We start from the raw sequence: 23,941 nt of genomic DNA on the forward strand, positions 1-23,941 counted from the left end.
CTGGTTTAGAATGTCAGACATCACATTAGTATTAGCGCCATCAAACCTATTAGAGTATAAAATAAAAATTTTTTATTAAAATTTTCTTTAAAGAAACATGTTCACAGTGTATGGTGGGACACACCCATGGACAGCCCAGCACTTTCTCTAAAGAAACATCTTAGAGTATGGTGATGTACACCCATGGTCATCCCAGCACATGAGAGGTAGAAAGGAGATCAGAGTTCCAGGTCAGCCTTGGCTATTTAAGATTTTATCTCCAAAAAGAAAAAAAAAATATTTTTTTTCAGTGGTGGTCAACAAACCCAGGGCCTGACACATACCAAATGAGCAAAGCACTCTCCACTGAACTACATCCCCTCAGTCAAACTCTTTGATATTTCTTTCTTTCAGGAAGGGAAGGTTAGTTCCCTCTCTGAGTAGAATTAGAAACTTGTTCCTAACACATAGAGTAAGATGAAAATAAAGCTGTGTGCCTCTCTACCCACTTCACAAAAGGCTATGTGTACTCTATTCTCTCTCTGGGGAAAGCTGGCATCAGTGTGAGGATGCTCCAGAGAGGCTTCCCATGGGTGGTGTGTGTGGGAATCCCAGGCAAGTCTTCAGAAGACTGGCACTTGGGCCAGCAGCTTAACAGCCACAACAGCCAAGCTAAGTTGCTCTCACATTTCTGACACTCCAAGAACTTTTGAGATAATAAATTTTGGTTGTTTTAAAGGTAAACTTGGAATAACTGGATATTCAGGAATGAATGTAAGTGATATATTGAATTTAATGTGCTTGATTATTATAAGAGGAATGGCAGGGAAGCAAACCAAAGAACATTGGCAACTAAGTTCACAGCTCAAGAACAAAAAGGCAAACAGCTTGATCTAAAACCAAGCAAAGGACTTGAAAATTTCCCCAAGAAAGTTATACAAATGGACGGCATCACTAGTTATTAGGAAAAAGCACATCAAAGCTATGCCGAGACCCTACCTCATATCTATGAGCTATGGTTACTATTAAAAAAAAAAATAGGGTTTTGTTTTTTGAGACAGGGTTTCTCTGTGTAGTTCTGACTGTCCTGAAACGATCTGTAGACCAGGCTGACCTCGAACTCAAATCCACCTGCCTCTGCCTCCCAAGTGCTAGGATTAAAAGTACACCACCACTGACTGGCAAAAAAAATTTAACCATAATAAAAAAATTTGTGGAGAAATTAAAATCCTTATGTACTTACTATTGGAGGGTGTGCTGGTCTGAAGAAGTGCCCTCCATATGTGAACACTGATCCCCAGCTGGTGGCACTGTTTTGGGGAGAAAGTTATACGAGTGGGGTGATCTCTGACGTATTCATAGCCTCGCCCCCCTTTCAGTTTTCTGTTCATGCCGGTGGCTGAGGATGGGATCTCTCAGCTCCTGCTCCGGCCACCTGCTGCCAGGCTGCCCTGCCATGACGGACTCTTGGCTCTCCAGAACTGGAAGCCAAAAAAACTCTCTTTCTTCAGTAAGACATTTTTGGTCAGGATGCTTTATCACAGCAACAGAATAGTAACTAAAACAGGGTGTCATAATGTCTTTTCTATTGTGAAAAATAGCCTAACCCAAAGCAACCAGGGAGGAAAGGGTTTATTTTACTTTGGCTTACAGCGTGTAGTAGCTACTTTCTGTTGCTGTGGTAGACATCACGACCCAGCAACTCAGACACAGAAGGGTTTACTGGGCTTACAGTTCCAGAGGAAACTGAGGCAGTGGGCATGGTGTCAGGAGAACTCATTTTAAAGCACAAGGACAAAGCAGAAAGAGAACTTGGAGGAGACAGTCTTTAAAGCCTCAAAGCCCTCTGGTGATACACTCCCTCACAAGGCCGCACCAGCTAAGTGTCACCAAACAGCAGCACCACCTGGGGACCAAATGTTCAAATACCTGCATCTATGAGGCATATTCTCAGTCCTACCACCACACAGTGGGAATGTAAACAGGTGTAATCACTATGGAAACAGTATGGTGGCTCTTCAAATTCAGAATTACCATTTGCTCCAACAATTCCATGTCTGGATATCAGCCAAATAAAATGAGAAGTACTTCTATCTGTAGCTGGGTATAGAGGATACAGAGAGGCACACTATATGCTCAGCACTTAAGATACACAAACAACAGAATAAGGAGAGCAAGGTTATTCTCAACTACACAGTTCAAGGCTTGTCTGGGCTAGAAGAGATCCTGTCTTTGGGGAAAGAAAAAAAAAGAGGCATTTGTACATTCATATGTAGGTATGTATACACACACACACACACACACAAAACCATTATTTTTTTTTGTTTTTGTTTTTGTTTTTGTTTTTTTGTTTTTTCAAGACAGGGTTTCTCTGTGGCTTTGGAGCCTGTCCTGGAACTAGCTCTTGTAGACCAGGCTGGTCTCGAACTCACAGAGATCCGCCTGCCTCTGCCTCCCGAGTGCTGGGATTAAAGGCGTGCGCCACCACCGCCCGGCCACACAACCATTATTTACATGAATTCTCAGAAGGTGAAGGTAATCCAAGTGGTCCATGGACAGAGGGCTGGACAAACAGAGTGTGATACAAACTTACAATGAAATACCATTCACCCTTAAATGTAAGACACCTGCAGGGCCAGTGAGACGACTCAGCAGGTAAGCATGCCTACCACCAAGACTAACAGCCCAGGTTCAATGCCTGGAACCCACAGGGCAGAAGGAGAAAACCAACTCCTTCAAGTTGCTCTCTTAACTCCACATGTATGCCACGTCTTAACTCCACATGTATGCCACAGACACATACACACAAAATAAAATGTAATTTAAAAAAATTTTAACAATACCCAGGATAGTCAAATTCACAAAGACAAAAAGAAAAATATAGTGGTTGCTAGGGGCTTGGGAGATGACAAAATTAGGAGTTAATGTTTAACAGATTCAAATTTGGATCTGGGAAGATAAAAAAGTTCTGGAGAAGCTGGGAAGCAGTGGCACACGCCTTTAATCCAAGCACTAAGGAGGCAGAGGCTGGCAGATCTCTGAGTCTGATAACAGTCTGTTCTACAGAGTAGTTCCAGGACAGCCAGGGCTACAGAGAGAAACCCTGTCTTGGGGGGGTGGGAGGAAATAGTTCTGGAGAGAAACGGTAGTAATTGTCATTCAATAAAAATATACTCAATGTCATTGATCTGTACGCTTAAAAGTTTTTAAATATACATTTCTTATATCTGTACAGTATTTTGCCACAACAAAAAAGACCAAAAAGATTATTAAAGGAGTCAAAGAGAAAGAACTTGAAGAAATGAAAATATTAACTGAAATTAGAGGTTCAAATGATTAAACTGTAGGTCAGATCAGTAAAAAAGCACTTTGATGAAATAAAACATCGCACAGTACTACAAAAAAAAGCCCTACAGAACAGAGGCTAAGTGACACAGGAACAAAAGAAAAAGTCCAAAATATGCCAAATAACATCCAAGGAGACTAGCAAAATGAGAAAGCAGCATTTGAGGAGATAATTGCTGACTTTTCGAAAACTGCCCTAGTTTCAGGAAGCACAAAGGATCACGCTGGCAGGACAAATACTAGGAAATCTAGTTACAATGCAGTGGAAATCAAAGACAAAGCGACTTATAGAAGCCACTAGATAGAAACGACAGGTTGTCTGCAGGAAGTCAATTACACTGACAGTTACTTTCTCAATAGCAACAATAGAACCCAGGAGATAGTAAATTCACCAAAAGGCAAAATCAAAGGCCAGTCACTGAAGCCCACTACAATTTTGAGGGTCTTTCTGTTTCTATCAAATATAAATTTGCTAGGTATGATGGTGTATGCCTGGAATCCCAAGACTCTGGAGACCAAGGACAGAGAATCATTTGAGCTGAAGAACTCAAGAGCAGCCTGGGCAACATGGCTATCTTAAAACATTCACACAGGGCTGGATAAAGAAAGACTCAGTGGCTGAGACCACTTACTGTTCTTGCAGCAGATCTGACTTCAGTTCCCAGCACCTCTATCAAGCAATCCACAACTGCCTGAAACTCTGGCACAAGGGATCCAATGCCCTCTTCTGGTTGCTTTGGGCACCCACATACATATGTACCTATACACACACACCCCATGCCCCAAACCACATGGCACTAACTCTTTTTCTGTGCTGTAGACCAAACCCAGAACCCAGCACCTTATGCATGCTAGGCCTCTTAGCCCTATAGCTGTCTTTTTTCCCTCATGTTTGACTGAGTTTATTATAGAGAAAAGTAACAGAGTTTGGGGCTGGATAAGGAGAAGAGTTGGACATAGAATTAATGTGGGCCTTCTATCCACAGGCCTTAGCAGCCCATGGACCTGCCTGGTTCTTTCACATCAAGAAGTTAATCTTTCAAGCCATTTCCATGTGGGAGATCCCCTGATATGTTTCAGAGCTCTCCCACTGGCAGTGGTGGTCAGACTTCTTTCTCACAGTAATATCACTGCTTTATGACTTCCGTAAGCCCGTCAGTGGTGAGAATTCTGCCCAGGTCCTGCATGCACCTCCCATGTGTCCTCCTGAACCACCAAAGTTCTGGCAATGAACTTCAGATTCAGACACAGCCTTGCACTCAGTTCTTCAGGACCTATAGACTTCTGCCTCAGCACTTGGACTCTAGGATCTAGAAGTCTTTTAGTTTGTTTTCACTTCTGAGACAAAGACTCATTAGATAGCCCAGGTTGTCTTGGAACTCTTCATAAAGATCTGCCTGCCTGCCTCTGTCTCCCAAGTGCTAGAGTTAAAGGTGTCTACCACTATGCCCAGCTTCCTAAAGTGAAGTCTTTAGGATGGGTATGTTACATCTAAATCACCAGGGAGAAGTGTTTTTCATCTAGAGTACACCTGCTTGGTTCAATGCTCTGTGTGTGTGTGTGTTTTCTAGGTGTTTTTGATATATTTGAATTAAGAAAAGAAGGTAAAGGCAGACAGTGAATATATAATAAAATAGCCAATCACTGGGAACTGGGCTGTTCTTACAACCTTCCTATTCTCTTCAGCCACTGAAAACCCATACACATGTATCAACCCATGCGGGCACCATTCATAGTTTCTACAACTCAGTGCCGCCCACATTTCAGTGCTCTGAATCATTTAGTGCCTCCAAGTTCTCCATCTACAGCTTTGTATTTCTATGCATTAACAAGACACCAAGAGACTCAAAGCCTTTAAATGACTCGCTCCTGTAACCCCAATACTCAGGAGGCTGAAGCAAGAGGATTGTTGGAGTCTGAGGCTAACTTGTACTACATAATAGGGTTTGTGCTTGTTTGTTTCTTTGGAGACAGGCTCTCACTATGTAGCTCTGGCTGTCCTGAACTCACTATTTAAACCAGCTGGCCTCAAACTCAGAGATCTGCCTGCCTCTGCCTCTCAAGCCCAGTTTACATGTGGGTTCTAAGGAAGCCTGGGCTAAAAGAGGATCCTATCTCAAAAAGAAAAAGGCAAATACTGACCCTTTAACAGAAATTTCATACCCACAGATTAAAGAGTATTTAGGTTTTCTGGTTTGTTTTTGTCCCTCTCAGTGCCTCTTCAGAACTGAACTTACTTTAGCTTTACTTATTCTACCTACTACAATATTTGGGGACAGTAAGAAACAAATGGCAACTATTCACTTGGGTACTCCACATACAAGCTTTATAGAATCATGGTAGGTTCCAGTTGAAAATGCATCCCACCTGCTGTTGTGTCAGAGTCCCCAACACCACCTCCTAGCTTCAAGACTCAGCTTTCTGACTTAAGAGATCTCAGCACATACCTGTAGTCACACTGACTCCTAGCATCGAGATCTAACCAAAATAAGCTAACCAACCAGGTGGAGAGCTTGTTACAGGAAAATACAAAGCACAATCATAAGAGGCAATAAGGCACACTGACAGTTTAGAAAACACTTCCAAAAGTTGTTCTTCACTGCTAAGTATGTAGTTCATACTCAATCAAATGTTTCCCAACTCTCTGTTTCTATTGGGAGGTGGTAACATAAACAACCCTCCTCCTTCTTTCTATCAACTTCAAACTCCCAGAAAGAAAGCAGATGCCCAGTGCTAACCACTCTGTACAGTCCAGCAGACAGAGTCACTCTTTTCAGACCTGAACGCTCCAAACACCCAAGCTCCCAGATCGACACGTGCCAACACTGAAAGCAGGCTTTTCTAAGGCTTTCGGTCCAACTGAGATGCTCCCTTTGGAAAAAACATGGGAGTTTCGTTATGGTTTTTGTGATCCTTATTTTCTGTCCAAAATAAACCCCCACAGATAGTGTGCATGAGGCCCTCAGTTCAATCCCCAGTACCATCACAAAACAAAAGCCCAAAGCAAAAACTCATCACTATCACCATTTTTAATTACAATTTCCACTACCGAGATTTTCATAACTTAATCTATTTACATTCAACTTTTTTGTTTGCTTGTTTTTTGTTTTTTGAGACAGGGTTTCTCTGTAGCTTTGGAGCCTGTCCTGGAACTCACTCTCATAGACCAGGCTGGCCTCGAACTCACAGAGATCCGCCTGCCTCTGCCTCCTGAATGCTGGGATTAAAGGCGTGCGCCACCACTGCCTGCTATTTATGTTTTTTTAAAACTTTTTAAAACTTATAAAACAAAATGTACTAGATACACTATGAAATTATAATATCTATGATGAAGCAAGAAATCCTCAATAACTTAAGATGGTAAAATTTTAATCTTTATTCATTAAGAGAAACATCATTTAATACAATTTAATATTTACATCATAAAAGTAAAGATAACAATTGTATTTTTTAAAGGAAAAGGATGTGCCCTATTTCAAGACCTCTGCTTCTTACTGGTTGACATGGACACTTACAAATCAGCAAACACCACTGTGGGAGTGCTAGTCGTCTACAAATCACCAGCAAAGAGCTAGGCAGGAAGCCCACACTTCCTTCTTGAAAGAAATCAAGCTCATGACATTTTTAAGGAATATAGTATTACCTTGCAGTCTTCCTCCACACTGTTTTCAATACTTAACAATGCCTTATTTAAACTAAGTATGTTCTGTTCAAAGGGTCACATAAGAAAACTAACATCACCAGGATACTTCGCTTAAATAAAAAGATCTAAGGGGAATGTGGAAGATGACCTAGTAGTTAAGAACTCTTGAGGGCCTGAGTTGAGTTCAAGTACGTATGCTTGTCAGATTACAATTTAGCTCCAAGGGACCCGACACACTCTCTGGGCCTCTAAGAGCATTCCACACATGTAGTATGCATGTGCGCACACACGCGCGCGCACACACACGTACCACATACACGTAAATAGAAATAAGCCTAAAAGGGGAGGCAGAGTTAAACTATCAGATCTGGGTGTGAAGTCCACAACATCCTCACTTGGGTGGGGCAGAAGGATCTCTGGAAGTTCAAGGCCAACCTGAGTTACAGTTCCAGGCTGGTCTAAGATACAGGGTGAGATGACAGAGGTAGGGACAAAGGCAGGAAGGCAGGCCAGACAGGTGGCACCCACCTGTAATACAGCACTTGGGAGGTACAGGCAGGCCCATCAAGAGTTCAAGGTCATCGTTGGTGATATAGAAAGTTCAAGGTTAAAGTTGCTGGTCAGTGGTGGTGGCACACACCTTTAATCCCAGCACTCAGGAGTCAGAAGCAGATGGATCTCTGAGTTTGAAGCCAACCTGGTTTACAGAGTGAGTTCCAGGACAGCCAGGACTAGAGAGAGAAACCCTGACTCACGAATTAATGAATGAATGACTTCAAAGGGCCAGTGAAAGGGCTCAGTGCTTGCTATGAAGCTTAATGAGTTAGAGTCCCAGGACCCGCATGATGGAAGGTAAGAACTGACCCCTCAAAATGTTGTGGTCTCTGTCACCTACCTACATATGCACAACCCATCCATATCCATACATAAATTAATGCATTGCTATAAAGTGTCATGCCTATAATCTCAGCACTTAGAAAACAGAAGCAGGAGGATGAGGAATTCAAAGTCAACCAAATGGCTACACATAAAACTTTAAGACCAGTCTGTGCTATACAAAAAAAAAAAAGTCATAACAGACTGGGGCCATTGCTCAGTGGAAAACAAGATGGTATATAAAAAGCTTTGTGTCTGATTTCCAATACTATCAATTTTTAAAAGTTTTTATTACATTTATTTACTAAATGTGCCCACACAACTCTGCATCCTTGTGTACAACAAATGCACACCTGTGGAGGTCAAAGGACAACTGGGAGAGTTGGTTCTTTCCTTCCATAATGTAGGTTATAGGGACTAAATTCAGGTCATCAGGCTTGTTTACATCTTTGCCTGTTAGCTAATATCAATTAAGGGTAGGGGTAGGGGACAAATTGCCAAACAGTGTATGTATTTCCACTGGTCTGATGTGGAGGGAGAAAAGGGCACCACAGAAGTGAGATGACTCAGGAGAAAGGCACCTGCCACCAAGCCCGAGAACCTGTGTTTGACCTCCAGAATCCACTTAGTAGGACAGAATCCACTTCCTTAAATTATCAATACCTGACCTACACACACGCACCATGGCACACACGTGCCCAAACATTTACAAATAGTCACTTATACAATAAATATAAAAATTTTACAATAAATAATAAAACAGGAGGTGCCAGTGGCTATATACATACATATGCATGTGTGTATGTATGTATGTAAATATAATTTACCTCTGGACATGCAAGAGATTGCTCAGTGTTGCCACAATAACACAGCTGGGAGATGCAGAAAGACCTTCTGAATTCAGATGGCTGAAATCACTGACCATTCAGTAGATAAATTATTTATAGCTTAAAAGAAAGACCAGCCATTCAGCAGCAGGGATAAGACAAAAGAATATTTTAAGAGTTATGATAAGGAAAACCTGAGCAGTCATTATACACTACAGACAAGCCAAAACCATGAAAGCCAGCTTGAGGAAAGTACACCAGACAGAAGCACAGAGCAGAAACAATGCCAAAACCCCCAAAGCCCACAATGGGAAAGGCAAGCATGTCAGTGCATAGGTTCTCCCCACACCACTTAGAGCATTCCCCCAACACCTCTGTACTTAGCTCCACTATTCTCCATTTCTTCTCTACCTGGCTACATGAGAGAAGTATTTTTAGGATCATTTTAAAATATACTTAGGGGAGTGAGTGAGGGGTGAGGCAGGGTCCTGTAGTCAAAGCTGGCCTTGAATTCACTGTATAACTGAGGATTACCTTAAACTTCTGATCATCCCACCTCTATCTCTCAAGTGCTGGTACCCAGTTTCTTTGTAAGAGAAGAATAATACTGAACAAACACACCAATCAGAAAACTGATTTGTAATAAAATAAAGCTATATATTATCCTTAGGTATACATATAGAAACATGGAAATTAAGCCAAGGAAGAGCATATGCCATATGTTAATTATCTCAAAATTATCTTAGCTTTAACATTTTTCAGATTTTTTTTTTTTTTTGGAGCTCTCTGAAAGTGCTTCAACCAAAAAACAAAACAAAACAAAAAACCAAGAAACCAAGAACAACAAAACAACAAAAGAAGGGAAACTAGAACTGTAGTAATTCAATAGTAGAGCATTTGCCTGGCATATGTGAGGCCCTACATCCAATCCCAGGATTATACACACACACACAAACACACACACACACACACACACACACACACACACACAATGTATGTAATTTTTCAAAAGTTGTAAGTACTCATATCTATCACCTTCTGAGTACCACATACCACACACTCCAGGAATTTTGCACATAATAATAATTTAATCCACATAACAACTTCATCAGGTAGGTACTACCAACACTACTATTATAGATGAGGAAGAGAAAAATAACTTGCCTAGAGCATATGACTTCTAATGTTTCTGTCTCTCTCTGGTTTTTCAAGATAGGGTTTCTTTTTGGGGTGGTCCTGGCTGTCCTGGAACCCACTCTGTCTCTTAAGGTTTTAAATTTGTTGCTATTTAAGTCAAGCTACCAGAAGCAAGCATATTTCTGTGAGTTCAAAAGCAGCCTGATCTAAATAGCAAGCTCTAGGCCAGCCAAAACTACACCGTGAGACCCTATCTTACAAAATAAAATAAAATAAAATAAAATAAAATAAAATAAAATAAAATGCCTTATGAATGTTAAGTATAAACTGGACATAGAGGTGCAGGCCTCTAATCCCAACACTTGAGAAGCAGAGGCAGAGGTTGGGGGGATTAGAGGGTCAAGGCCAGCCTTCAGCCTTGGGTGTGTAACAAAGCCTAGCGACAGTTTTTTGTTTTGTTTTGTTTTGTTTTGTTTTGTTTTTTTCAGAAACAAAACAAAACAAAACCCAAAAAAACCAAGGGGGCTAGGGAAGAGCACTCAATGAAGGGCTTGCCAAGGAATCATGAAGACCCAAGTCTGACTCCAGTGTCTGGTCAGCCCAGGCAGCACACACCAGCACTTGGAAGGCAGAAACAGAAAGATCCTTGGGGTGTGCTGACCAGCAAGTCTAGCCAAATCTAGGAGCTCCAAGTTCAGTGAGAGACCCTGTCTCAAAATATAAGGTGAAGGAGTTGGAGGCTTAGCCCAGTGATAGACCACTTGCCTCACAAGCACACATATGCACACATACATACACATACAAAAAAAAAACAAATGCATGCAAAAGCAAACGACAATAAAAAGAATTTTAAGATTAAAAAATCTGTTTAAAGTTAGAAACGTCATTTTGTTAAGTGTCACCTATCATCCCTTTCTTCACTGAGGACTGAATGTGGGGCCTAACATATATGCAAGAGCTTCAGCTCAGACAAAGTCTCAGGGCCCACTCTGCAGCCCAGACAGGCTTTCCTGCCTAAACCTCCAGAACAGAGGGAATTACAGGTCTGTACCACCTATTTTTATCTCAAACTGTTTAAAAGAAACATATTTCCTGATAGTAATTATCTACGCTTATTTTACTAGTAATTCTTTTAATGTAAGTCTAAAAATATGAGAAAGGTACAACACAATTTCTGCAAAGTAGTACCAAATTACTAATCCATTATATTTATTAACCTTTAATAAATAATACGCTACATTTTCCCTTTCTCTATTATCATAAAGGCTTTTTAGAACATAGAGAAAAGCAGGCACATACACCACCCCAGGGACAGCATAGAACTGGAGAATACAAAAAAAATAAAATGTAAAAGTCAGGCTGCTAAGGGCTGGGAACCCAGCTTAGTCGGTAGAGTACCTGCAGATGCACAGAGCCCTACCTCTACATCCAGACTATACACAACCATGTTTGCAAAAACTGGTAAGGAGGACCAGAAGTTCAAGGTCATTCTTGGCCATGTGCTGAGTTTTGGGTTGGCCTAGGCTACAGAAGAATCCGTCCCTTTTCGGGGGCTGGGAGGCTTAAACCAATGGCAGGAAACAATCTCTCTAGGTGAAACATGCTTATGTGTAAAAGCAGAGGATGTACAGCTCCCTAAGTTTCTCTTACCGGTCTGCCTTTTGTTACAATGATTTTCAGCCAAGAGCAGAGTTAAGAGTGAGGAAAAGACTATTTCCTTCCTCTGCACCTAGTAACAGGCTATGGGGGCATCATTAGCTTTCAACTCCCCAAGTATCAATTCGCCTGTCTGCAAATCAACTTATTGAAATCACTATATTTAAGGTTTCTTCCAGCTCTAAATTTTTATGCCTCTGTTGAAGAATCAAACTCACAAATTTCTTCTTAAAAAACATATAATACCTTCATATATATACTACTTGCTCTCAGGAAAAAGAAAAACAAACTAGAAGGAAATTTGGAGAAATCCAGAAATTCAGCCAAATGGCCCAAAATGGCAAGCTCTATAAATAAAATCTAGTCAAAGACTTTAAGTAATAAGAAAGCACATTAGAGCTGCTGAGATGGCTTAGCAGATAAAAGTGCCTGCTGCCAAGTCTCAACCTAAGTTCAATACCTGGAACCCTCACAGTTGGGATGAAAGAACATGTGTGCTCTGACCTCCACACATGCATCCTAGTTCATATGCCACCCCCAAAATAAATAAATGTAATGATAATAAATGTCGGCTACCTACTGGTCTCCTAAACCACTTTTTAAAAAAAATGAAATCAGAGCACATTAAATACAGATATCTTATAAGAAAAAATAAGTTTAATAGGAACAATTTGAAAAACTTTTGAAGAGTTGCTACAAAACAAACAAAAACAAAAACACACACACACACAAAAAAAGGGAAGACCCCACCAACCACCACCTTCCAAAGCTTCCTGACACCCTCACATCAGTGGTAGCTGCTGTCAGTGGTAGCGAACAGCAAGGTCTCAGCAACAGAGAACTGTATATCCACAGGGATATCCAGCACTGCGTGGACACATTTCAGACGTCACGACTGGAAGCAGAGTGCTACTGACAATTGTTTGGTAGAGAAATACACAGTTCAGCCCTCATTACAATCTATCATTTTGTACAAAATTATAGAAATTGGAAAACTAACAGCTGCTGTGATCATGGTGACAGTCCTGGAAACTTAGAGCTGAGATCAAGCAATGAACATTATATGGACCATCAGAGCACTTTCAAGCTAAAAAATAGGAAGTGTAATGAACTCAATGAGAAAGAAGGATAAAATGAGCAAACAAGCTAAAACAAGAAACAGAAAATAAATACTGGCTGAATTTTTAGCAACCTTCCACTTCCTGTTTCTGGACAGGCCTCGCTGCATTCTTATCCTTGAATTCTCTACATGGCCAGTGAACCATGGGAGTTTGCTAGGGACTGCATAAGATGACCGCTATTTCTTATAACTAAAGAGTACTGCCAACACACACCACTCACAGAAACTGCTGAGGTAGACAGAAGCAATTCTGCAGTGTGGAATAGCTGAGTCCAAGCAAAACAGCAAAGAATTTGATGAAATTTGCTAATTGAAAAACAAACCGTGAAGACATCAATGTGAATTAGTCTATAATATAGGCAAAAAAAAAGGCAAATACTATGGAAAACAGAGAAATAAGCAAATATCCTAAACTTGAAAACAATAAACTCCAAATCTGATATGTATAGAGAGTCCTCCTTAAAACTTTTCCCACAGCTACCACATCAAACCCTTGTGCTTGGGCTGGAGAGATGGCTCAGAGGTTAAGAACACTGGCTGTTTTTCCAGAGGTCCTGAGTTCAATTTCCAGCAACCACATAATGGCTCATAACCATCTGTAATGAGGTCTGATGCCCTCTTCTGGCACAGAGGTATATTGTATACGTAATAAATAAATCTTAAAAAAAAAAAAAAAAAAAAAACAAAAAACAAAAAAAACTTGTGCTTCAAGACAAAAACTTTTAAAGGACAAAAATGAAAAGATGGGCAGAACTCAGTGGTAGGATACTTGCCTAACAGGCACGAGGCTTTGTGTTCATTTTCAGAACTAAAAAAAAAAATCCACATACTGCTAAGAAGAAACAAAAAATAAGCAGGGTGTCCTGGCTCATGCCCATAATCCCAGGACAGAGGCAGGAGGATTGCTGAAAGTCACTACCAACCTGGGCTATGTGGTAAGACTTTATCAACAAACAAACAAAACAAACAAACAAACACCAAATAAATCAAAAACCAAAACAAACACTAAATTAAGTGAGTGCTCTAGTGGGTGACCTTAGGCTGGAGAAGAAAACAACCTACTTGCTCAGGGCTGAGAACGCCTTGAAAACCACAGCTCATCACTGAGATGACTCTTCTGTTTGAACATAGTTAATAATTTCAAGAAAAAGTCTTGAAATAATTAGGTCAAAGAACTTATAAAAGCAATAAAATTTTTCTAAACAGGGTTAATTATAGAACAAAATAAAATTTTTTAATGAAACAAAATGATATAGAATTTGATAAAGTTTAACTTGAAGACTTAAAAGGCTGCTCACTCTAGAAGCTAAGGAGGTAGGAGGGTTGGCTAGAGTTCAAGGCCACCCTGGACTATGTAGTGACTTCAGGTCAGCTAGGGCTACAAAAAGAAACAGTCTCAAATAAATATGGTAAAATACAATTACATTAAAAATAGGGCAATTAAGTGGGGGGAAGAATATAAAAGAGAATAAAGGCAGATCTGAAATACTTTTTTTAGACCCATCAACAACGTCAAAGAATGCTTCGGTTTGTTCAAAGCACACTCACTGACTATAAATTATGCACTATAATATGGCTAATATCATATATTATTACTGTCTGAAGACATGCTTGAAAATGTCAGGGTAAAATCTATTTATTTGTATGCTAGTCAAAACGTTAATTGATAATAAGAGCCAGGCAGTAGTGGCACACTTTAATCCCAGCACTCAAGAGGCAGAGGCAGGTGGATCTCTGTAAACTCAAGGCCAGCCTGTTCTACAAAGCCAGAGCTAACACAGAGAAACACTGTTTCAAATAATAATAACAATAACAATAGTGATAATGATATAATAATAAATGGTTATCTACTGTGTGCCTACAGATCTGGGCTGGAGAGATGGATAAGAGCACCAGCTGCTCTTCCAGAGGACTCAGTATTTCAAATTCAGTTCATTGTATTTCAAACCTGTCTGCCACTCCAGTGCCTCTTTTGGTCGTTGTGGGCACTTCACACATGTGGTACACAGACATACATGCAGGTAAAATACCCAGAAACATAAAACTAATTATTTTTTTAAAGTTTTAAATAAGTCTTAAACTTGTTTTTTTAAGACAGGGTTTCTCTATATAGTCTTGGCTGTCCAGGAACTCACTATGTAGAGCAGGCTGGCCTCTGCCTCCCTAGTGCCGGGATTAAAGGCATGTGCCACCATGCCCAGCTACTTACTGACTACTGTACAAGCTCCTCTATGGTACATTATTTTTCTACATTTAGGTATCTTTGTACATGAAATGCAATCTTTAACTCAATCAAAGAGTTACTATAATAAAAAAGCTTTGAGCATCAACCTTTTTATAAATAAAGACAGATGGGTGATACAAACAATATATTGTTAGTTTTTATAAAATATTTTCTTATAATTACCTGGAACCAGAAAATACTAAGTGGCAAGCTTGAGTTTTAACTCAGTAGTACTTCTTCAGTTTGTTATAATTAGCATAGAAGGAAGGGTAGACTATAAAAATATATGTATATACTGTCTATTAAGCTACCTTTGACAGTGACCACATCAACTGAAAGATTTCTAGGCCAGTCCTCTCCTAGTACAGCAAACCAGGGAATACAAATGGCCTGAGCCTACTGAGCTGTGTTATGCTGGTGAAAACCCAACACTGGCAGAGCTCACAGTGGGGAAGCCAGCAAATCACTGCACACTCAGCATATTTACGAGAAGCAAAATGAAGCCAGAGCTCAATGCAGTTATTGTTTAAGGAATCCAGACTAAATTTGGGATGCTATTATATTAAATGTATATTCATCTATGCTTTTATTTGATTGGAAGTTTGACTGAAAAGCAATACTGAGACAACTTTCTAATTTGTATGATATCCTCAGAGTACGCATGCAACCCAAAACACCAGTGCTTACTAACAAAGAATTATTGCAAACACACACCCAAAAAAATCTCACTTTTACACTCAAAAGTTTTTAACATTTTTTTTGTTGTTGTTTTAAAGACTGGTGGTGGTGGCTAGAGATCGCTCAGGGTCAGGAGCAGATGCTTCTCAAGAACACCTGAGTCTGGCTTCCAGCAGATGGCCCATGAGTGTCTGCAACTCTGGCTGCAGGAGATCCGAAGCCTCTGTCTCCATAGACACCTGCACTAATGTGCACATACCCACGCACAGACACATACACATAAAGGACAAAAATAAATATTTTTTCTGGGCAAGGTGGTGCATTCCTTTAATTCCAACACTCAGAGACAGGCAAGAGGATCTCTCAGCTGGAGGCCAGGCCAGGGCAGGATCCTCTAACTTCTTAACTGAAGAAGTTCATTAACAGCTATCTGAGCATCGACAGTTTTTGAGAAACAGTTCTGTCTCAATTTATACCTAAAAATTCTCTTAGAGTCATTAACATGTGCAATTAATAAGTATAGACTACACTAATACAAAAAGAAAAAAGAAAAGCCTCTGGGCTGGCAAGATCGCTCCTCAGCTAAAAGTTCTTGCAGAACAGGCCTGACATATTATCTGGAAATAAAAAGTTTCTTATAAATCACACAATGCAGCAAAAATAAAACTAGAGAGATACTTCAGGCAGCCAATATAAATTCTAATACTAGATCATTGAAGCACTTCAATTATATATTCTAGTGTTGTAAATACAAAATAATGCCCCTCCTCCAGATAGTTATGTTTATGCTAAGACAAAAAAATGCTATCACAGATAATCTTCCATATCTGAATATTCTGATGTCATGGTAAAAGCAGCTACCTACAGTTTTCTTTTTTGTTGTCTTCTTTTCGACATGTCTGTGTATATGTGCTGCATGAATGTGTATGAGGGTGAGCTCACCCATATGGGCCCACATGGAGGCCAGAGATTGACATGAGGATGTTTTATTCAATCTTTTTTCACCTTACTTTTTGAGACAAGGTCTTTCAGTGAACTGGAAGCTCACCATTTCAGCTAGAACAATCAGTGAACCCTTAGACTCCACCTGAGTCATCTCTTCAACCTCACAAAGTTCTATCAAGTAAAATTGTTACTTGTCAGTTTAAAATGTTTAAACTAACACTATTACAGAAATATATAAAAGGAAGTATATGCATGTGATTTAAACAAGAACACCTACCCAGGTCAGGTTCCAGCAAAGGACACAAAGAGTGGTGGGAGGAATGAGAGGCCCCTGTTGGTTCCTATGTCTGAATCTGTGCTCCGCAGTCGGTGGACTGCCTGGGAAGGATTGGAGGAGGTGTGTCACTGGAGGAGGTTTGAGAATTCAAAGGACTAGAGCCATTCCCAATGTGCTCTTTGCCTGATGGCTGGGGATGTAAGCTCTTGGTTGTCCCTTCTGTTCAGTAGTTCTGAATCATTTACTCTACTAATAAAGTATTATTAGTGGTATTTTACACTCTTCTACATTCATAATTTTTAATCCTCAGCCACCTGAGTACTGGGATTACAGGTATATACTACTGTGTCCATCCAAACAATTTTTTTAAGTTTTTCTGACCTACATGGTGAGTTGCCTGCCAGCTTGTGATATAGAGACCCAAACTAAAAAGAAAAACAACAAAAATTTAATTCTCCTAACAATTAGTGATCACTGCCAGGCATGGTAATACCCAGAACCCAGCGTGTAGAGGTGGAGATGACTAGAGTTCGAGACCAGCCTACAAGTCCCACGTGGTGGCACACATCTGTACGCTCAGCATTTGGGAAAGTGGAGCAAGAGAACAGGGAATTCAAGGCCATCCTTAGTTATCAAGTTTAGGTCATCCTAGGCTACAGGAGACTGTCTTTATAAACAGAGCAACAGCAGCCTGGGCGACACATAGAGAATGTTTCCATGGACAACACGCAGTAAGTGGTCACTACAGCAGATCATGCTATCTTTCAGGAATATCATTTTACTTTGGAGTACCCACAACTTACTCTGTAAAGACTTAAAAATGCACTATAGAGCTGGGCAGTGGTGGCTCACACCTTTAATTCCAGCACTTGGGAGGCAAAGGCCAGCCTGGTTTACAAAGAGTTCTAGGATAGCCTGGGCTACACAAAGAAACCCGGGGTGGAGAGGCGGATACACTATAGATACAAAAAGAAAATTCCAATGATTTAAAATAGCTTAAAATTTTTTTATTACTCAAAACCTTATAATTTGGAGTTTTTTATATATAATTTTCGGAAAGGAGGTAGGAAGGAAGCAACACTGACTTGACATCTTTTAACTGTTGAAAGGTATGCCAGATATTAAAAAGTAAGTAAGCAGCTAGGCATGGTGGTTCACACTGGTAATCACGGCACTAGGCAGGAAGAAAGCTCAAGGCCAGCCTACTGTACACAGCAAAACAACAAAAAGACAAATAGAGATTACCAACACAAAACATCAGCTCTCAACTATAAAGCTTCAATTAAAAAACTGACAAGTCATACAATATCTCGTTCTTTCATACCAAAATATGGCCTATTATTTCATTCTTTTTAAATTACATTTCTAAAAACATTTCTGGCAAAGCAAATCATTTTAACAGCTTACTCACAATGAAAAAAATTGCCACTCTTGGCTAAAGAAAAAAAATCATGGATTCTTGATAAAATTTCTAAAATATATCTATATATCTTACATTAAAATTTATACAGAAAGCCAGTGAGACAGTTCAGCAAGCAAAATCAATTGCTGTGTAAGCCTGATGAAATGAGTTCAATTCCAGGAACCCATGATAAAAGAGAAAGAACTTCCAAAGATTGTTCTCTGACCTCCATGTACATCTGCACTCAACACACATCACATATACACACAATAACAATTTAATAATAATTTAAAAATTATAAACAAAGTAATAATCTAAAAAAATTTAGATCTACATGTAAACTCAAGAGTCTATCACACTTTTTTTAGGGTTTCTCTGTAGCTTTGGAGCCTGTCCTGGAACTACCTCTTGTAGACCTGGCTGGCCTCAAGTTCACAGAGACCTGCCTTCCAGTGTCTCCCGAGTTCTTGGATTAAAGACATGTGCCACCACTGCCCAGCTCTATCATGCTTTTAAGATTTATTTTCTGTGATGGGGGGCAGGGTGTTTAAAGGTGTTGGAAGCCAGAAGGCATCAGATCACCTGGAGCTGGACTTACAAGCTGTTATGAGCCACCTAGACTAGGTTCTAGTAACCAAACTCAGGTCCTCTGCAAGAGCAGCAAGCAGTCAACTACTCAGCCATCTCTGCAGCTCCACACCAAACCTTTCAGTTATGGATTTACAAGCTAATAATTCAATAAACTCAAGACAGCAAATTTTTTTCCCAGTTTTTTGAGATGGGGTCTTGCTACACAGCCCTTGCTGGTCTGATACTTACTCCATACCCCCAGGCTAACCTCAAATACACAGCAATCCATCTGCCTCAGTTTCCAAGGGCTAGGATTATGGGCATCGAATAGTGATTTATATACTAGTTCCATGATGACCGAGATTAGTTTTTCACAATGCCAAATGTATACTTGCTATGTAGACCAGGCCGGCCTTAAAGTCAGTCTCAGCCTCAGTTGTCTGTCTGTTTATTTTTAAAACAGCACAGGAGGTTAAAGACAGGACCTGACATGCTGGGCAAGTGCCTGACCACTGAGCAATCTCCTAGTCCTCTGATGTACCCATTTTTGTCTCCTTAGGTACAAGCAAAGAATGTCTTCACATTCCTAACCTCAGCCTCCCAGGTGGGACAGGCTACCTTTTCATTGGCTACTACTGTTAGAAATGTGGCAGAGTCTGAATGTAACGGATATATATTGGCTCAGTGGTAGAGTGCTGTCTAGCTTGTATGAGGCCCTCAGTTCAATCCCCCAGACTACCACCCCACAAAACTCAAAAAGTACTTACTTTACCTTTATTTCTTCCAGTATTTATTATTTCGACTCTTTTCATACTAGTCTTTGGCTACCATGTTTACATCCTATCCATCTGCTTCTAACTTTCAACCTCGCTAATAAAATCATTTATCCCGTTACTCAGGTACAAACCTTGACACATCCTCATTTTTAATAAGAAGAATAGGGGCTGGAGAGATGGCTCAGTGGTTAACAGCACATGCTGCTCTTCCACAGAACCCAGGTTCAATTCCTAACACCCACCTGGCAGCTCACACCTGTCTGTAACTCCAGTTCCAAAGCTTCTGACACCCTCACACAGGCAAAACACCAATGCACATAAGATAAAAATAATAAGGATGATGAAAAGAGGTAAGACTGAATTATATAAAGAGAGAGAGGGGAGAGGAAGAGAGAGGGAGAGAGAGAGAGGGAGAGAGAGGGAGGGTGGGAGAGGGAGGGAGGGAGGGAGGGAGAGAGGGAGAGAGAGAGAGAGAGAGAGAGAGAGAGAGAGAGAGAGAGAGATTCACTTTAGACAGGCTGGCGTTGAACTAAAAGAGATCCACCTGTCTCTGCCTCCCGGTACTGAGACTACAGTTGTGCACCATCACACTTGGCCCACACTGAATTCCTAATATGTGCAAGACACTATTCTAAATGCTTTGCATATATTAACTGATAAACTACTGGGTACTCTTATAATTGTTATTTTACAAATGCTGAGCCCAATATATAACTTGCCCAGGGTCACACAGGAAATAAACAGTCAGGGCTCCAGGGCTTCCACCTTCAACAATGCCAAAGAGAATGCTGAGAATCAAGTCCTTAATCCCAGCACTTGGGAGGCAGAGGCAGGTGGATCTCTGAGAGTTCAAAGCCAGCCTGGTCTACAAATGGAGTTCCAGGGCAGCCAAGACTATTACACAAAGAAACCCTGTCTTGCGGGGAGGCGGGGGTTCAAGTCCCTTAAGTTCATGAAGGACTCACGTTCAACATTCACAAGGCCCTCAGAGTGCAACAGGTACTCACTAAATAAACAGAACTCACCTTGAACTCACCGCCTACTCCCACTGCTGCTAATCCACTGACTTTAAGGCCAAGTTCCCAGCGTTATATTTCATACCTGAGTTTATTGATAAAATCTATCAACTACAGCCAATCAACTAAACTGATGAAACTTTCTGCCAGAGTTCCCATAATCCAGTCTCTTTCAATTAAAGGTTTTGTTCCTATTACTTCTCAATTAGAGTAATCAAGTTACAAACTTAAAGGGCAGCTCTTTCACAAACTCAAAGATGGCAGCTGGGTGCTCACTTCCATAATATCAACATCTAAGTATGAATGAGCAGGGGTTGCAAGTCCGAAGGTGGCCTCCACTAAACAAAGACCCTACACATGTGCATGCTGGCACACCTCTTTAATGCCACCACTCAGGAGGCAGAAGCAGGCCAGTCTCTGTGAGTCTGAAGGGCAACCTGCTCTACGTAGTGGGTTCCAGGCCAGCCAAGGTTGCACAGTTAGGCTCTGTATCACAAAAAGAAAAAAAAATTTCCAATTTTGCTCTAGTGTCTCCTGACTATTTCATCCACGACTTCCCACTGTCTAGCTGTCTTCTGCCTAGTCTGCTCTTTTCCAACTCCACAGGTCCAAATCAAGTGTGGCCTTCAAAACCCTCTTTGTCCATTATTCACGACTTCTTCCTTCTTACAGGCCAAAGAAGGACGGGGTCACCGCTGCCCACTGGGCCACATTTAACACAGTAACCCCATAAAGCAAAACCATAAGAATTTCTTCCTGAAAGCAGTTAACCCTGTTCCCAATGTTTCAGTATGTCAATAAATACTTTATGAATAGCCCCTGCATATAAATTCACACACCTTGATGAGCTGCACAAACACTTCTTTAATAGTGAGCATATAAAATTTAAAACTCAGATGGCCCCAAATCACCTACCTCCTCCATTAAGAAACAACTCTGGAGCTGAATTGATGGCTCAGTGGTTAAGAGCACCCACTGCTCTTCCAGAGAAGCGGGGCTCAATCACCAGCACCCACATGGCAGCTCACCAACCATCCAGTTCAGAAGACCTGATGCCTTCCTTCTGGTCTCTCTGGGCATCAGGTATGCATGCATATGGCATATGGCACACAGACATACATGCAGCAAAACACCCAAACACATAAAAATTTTAACCGGTTTTTAAAAATTCAAAAAGGAAAAGGGAAACAAAGGAGTCCAAATGCAGAACTCAGACACAACTCAACCAATAGCTATAAACCGCTGGGACCTCTTTTTGGCACGCTACCATCTATAGTCACCCCCTTTCCTCGTGACTAGTTTACACTTCTTAACCTTCCCTCTCCCCAAACTATGTGGTGTGGGACAGTGTTTATCCTTCACTTTGCTTCTACATGTATTCTCAGTGAAACTGTACTTTGCTACTCCTCAACCAGTTTTTACCTTCCAGTCCTTTCTCTATAAGTCACATCTACATCAGCAGCCTCTTGAGGGTCTTAGGATATCTTCTGCGTTTTCCCCCCTTCTCTAGTCTGCCCTCTCTAGGAAAGTTCTCTGTAAAAGGGTCGACAACGCTACAGAGGAACAAAAGAATCCACTTGGCCTCAGGGGAAAAAAATTAATGCTCATTTTTTTTTCTGCTGCTGCTGAGGCTTGAACTCAGGGCCTCAGTCAAGCTGTGTGCAATGTCACTGATTTACAGAACTCTATACTCAATTTTTCCCACTGCACTCTTTCTTATACTCATTTCTGTTTGTTAACTACATTATTAGAGCATATAATAAAGACACACAAACTAATAAGAGTATGTGCCCAAATTTTCTATTTATTAAGAGTTTAGAGACACTGGACCAACAAAACGGCTCAGTAAAGGCACTTGCCTCCAAGCCTGATGATGAATGAGTTCCATACCTGGAACCCACATGGTGGAAGGAGAGAAGGGATTCCCCGAGTTGTCTTCTGAGCTCTGCATGCATGCGCCCTCACACATACACTCACACACAAAATAAATGTAATTTTAAATAGTTTAGAGACAGCTCTTCTGATGACGCTATGAGACGGCACAAGTTCCATACGACCTAGAGCACCTATGCATATATGTACACATAACTGCGGCTCAAAGAAAACTCACATTCCTATCCCCCAACCATACCCACCCATCTACAGCCCTGCCAGCCATCTCAGAATCCTGGGTCCTACTCAGACACACAGAACAGGGTGGTTTGGCAAAGCCCTTCATTTTTAGTTTAGGGAAAATACTTTATTGAAAGTAAAGAGATGCTAAAAAGGGTTCACAGCTCACCATTCTGACACTGCTCAGTGCCTGATTAATAAAACACACACCGAATATGCCACGATCTCAAGATGCAGTACCTATTTCCCAATTCCTCAGGGCACGACTCGTTCCCTTCGTTAACCGGTTTATCCTCCCACCTCCAGAACCTGAGTTCATACCTGCCTTCATTCTCCCCCCCCCACCCCCCAGGGACACCATCCCTCGTTACACACTCGCCCCGTCCTGTCCCAGGACAGCAGACAGTCTAGCCTGAGTCCCTAAGACCCCTGCTAGCTCTCTCTGTCGTCGCCGCCGCCCCCAGACGCTGCCAGCCAGGCTGGAGAGCCGAGCCGGGCGGGGGGAGGGGTGTGCCTCGCCTCCCGTGACTGGCCCAGATGGCAGCAGATTCCGCCCCCATTCGCGGGCACCCCTCCAGCCCTGGCCCCCCGAGGGCTGCCCGTCCGCCTCGCACCTCGCCCCGACCCCACCCCACCCCCGGCCCCCCCTTCACCCTCTCCGCCGGCTCCGGACACACTCACCGTGCTGGGTGAAGACGTTGAAGCCGGTGTCTGCGGTACGCCCCGCCGGGTCCCGCCTGCGGCCCGAGGGCCTGGCTGCGTTGCTGCCCCGGATCCCGCGCGGCTGCGGCTGCTGGAGCCCGGGAGCCTCCCCGACGCGGCCCACCTGCTGCCCCATCCCGCCGCTCGCGTACTCCCGCGCCCCCGCCGACCCCGGCTCACATTCCTCCTCTGCTCCGGCCTCGGAGCTCCTGGCGCCGCTCCGGCCTCTCCAGCCCAAGCCCAGGCCCCCCCAGGCCCGAGTCGCCAGCGGCTCCACACGAGGACTCCTTACAGCCGCCGCCGTGCTGCCTCCCAGCGACTCAGAGACTCTCCTTCTCCCTCCCCCTCCGGCGGCTCCGCACCCCAGCCGCCGCCGCCATCTTTAAACCACCGAGCACAGGGCGAGCGTGGGACAGAGCGTCTCCCGCCCCCTCTCGCCAGGCACCTCCGCTACTCGGAGGGCGGAGCTCCTGATGGCCCCGCCCCGCGCCGCGCCCCGCTGGGTGGAAGCTAGGGCCCACCGTTCCTCCGAAGCTCTCGGGGGCCCTCGGGTGCTTTGCTGCACACGGCGTCCGGGTCCGAACCTGTCGGTGCGGACGATCGCCCACGTCCGGCTCCACACACCACCTCCCTTGGGGGTGTATGAACCCCCAGTC

The 23,941-nt window shown here is 42.2% G+C and overlaps 1 protein-coding gene and 1 pseudogene across 6 annotated transcripts in view; both read right to left on the reverse strand.

Annotated features, from left to right (window-relative positions):
* Positions 1-23,639, reverse strand: part of Abl2 (ABL proto-oncogene 2, non-receptor tyrosine kinase) — a 94,449-nt gene extending 70,810 nt beyond the window's left edge. For all 6 annotated transcript variants that reach the window (XM_038349817.1, XM_038349814.1, XM_038349816.1 and 3 more), the window contains exon 1: positions 23,265-23,639. In XM_038349817.1, coding sequence (XP_038205745.1) covers positions 23,265-23,421 — 157 coding nt within the window. In that variant the 5' untranslated portion in view covers positions 23,422-23,639. The remainder of the gene's footprint in view (positions 1-23,264) is intronic.
* LOC119827658 lies at positions 4,301-5,796 on the reverse strand (annotated as a pseudogene).
* Positions 23,640-23,941: the final 302 nt, after the last annotated feature.

The sequence above is a fragment of the Arvicola amphibius genome, chromosome 12 (assembly GCF_903992535.2).
Source record: "Arvicola amphibius chromosome 12, mArvAmp1.2, whole genome shotgun sequence".
In the NCBI taxonomy this organism is placed as follows: Eukaryota; Metazoa; Chordata; class Mammalia; order Rodentia; family Cricetidae; genus Arvicola; species Arvicola amphibius.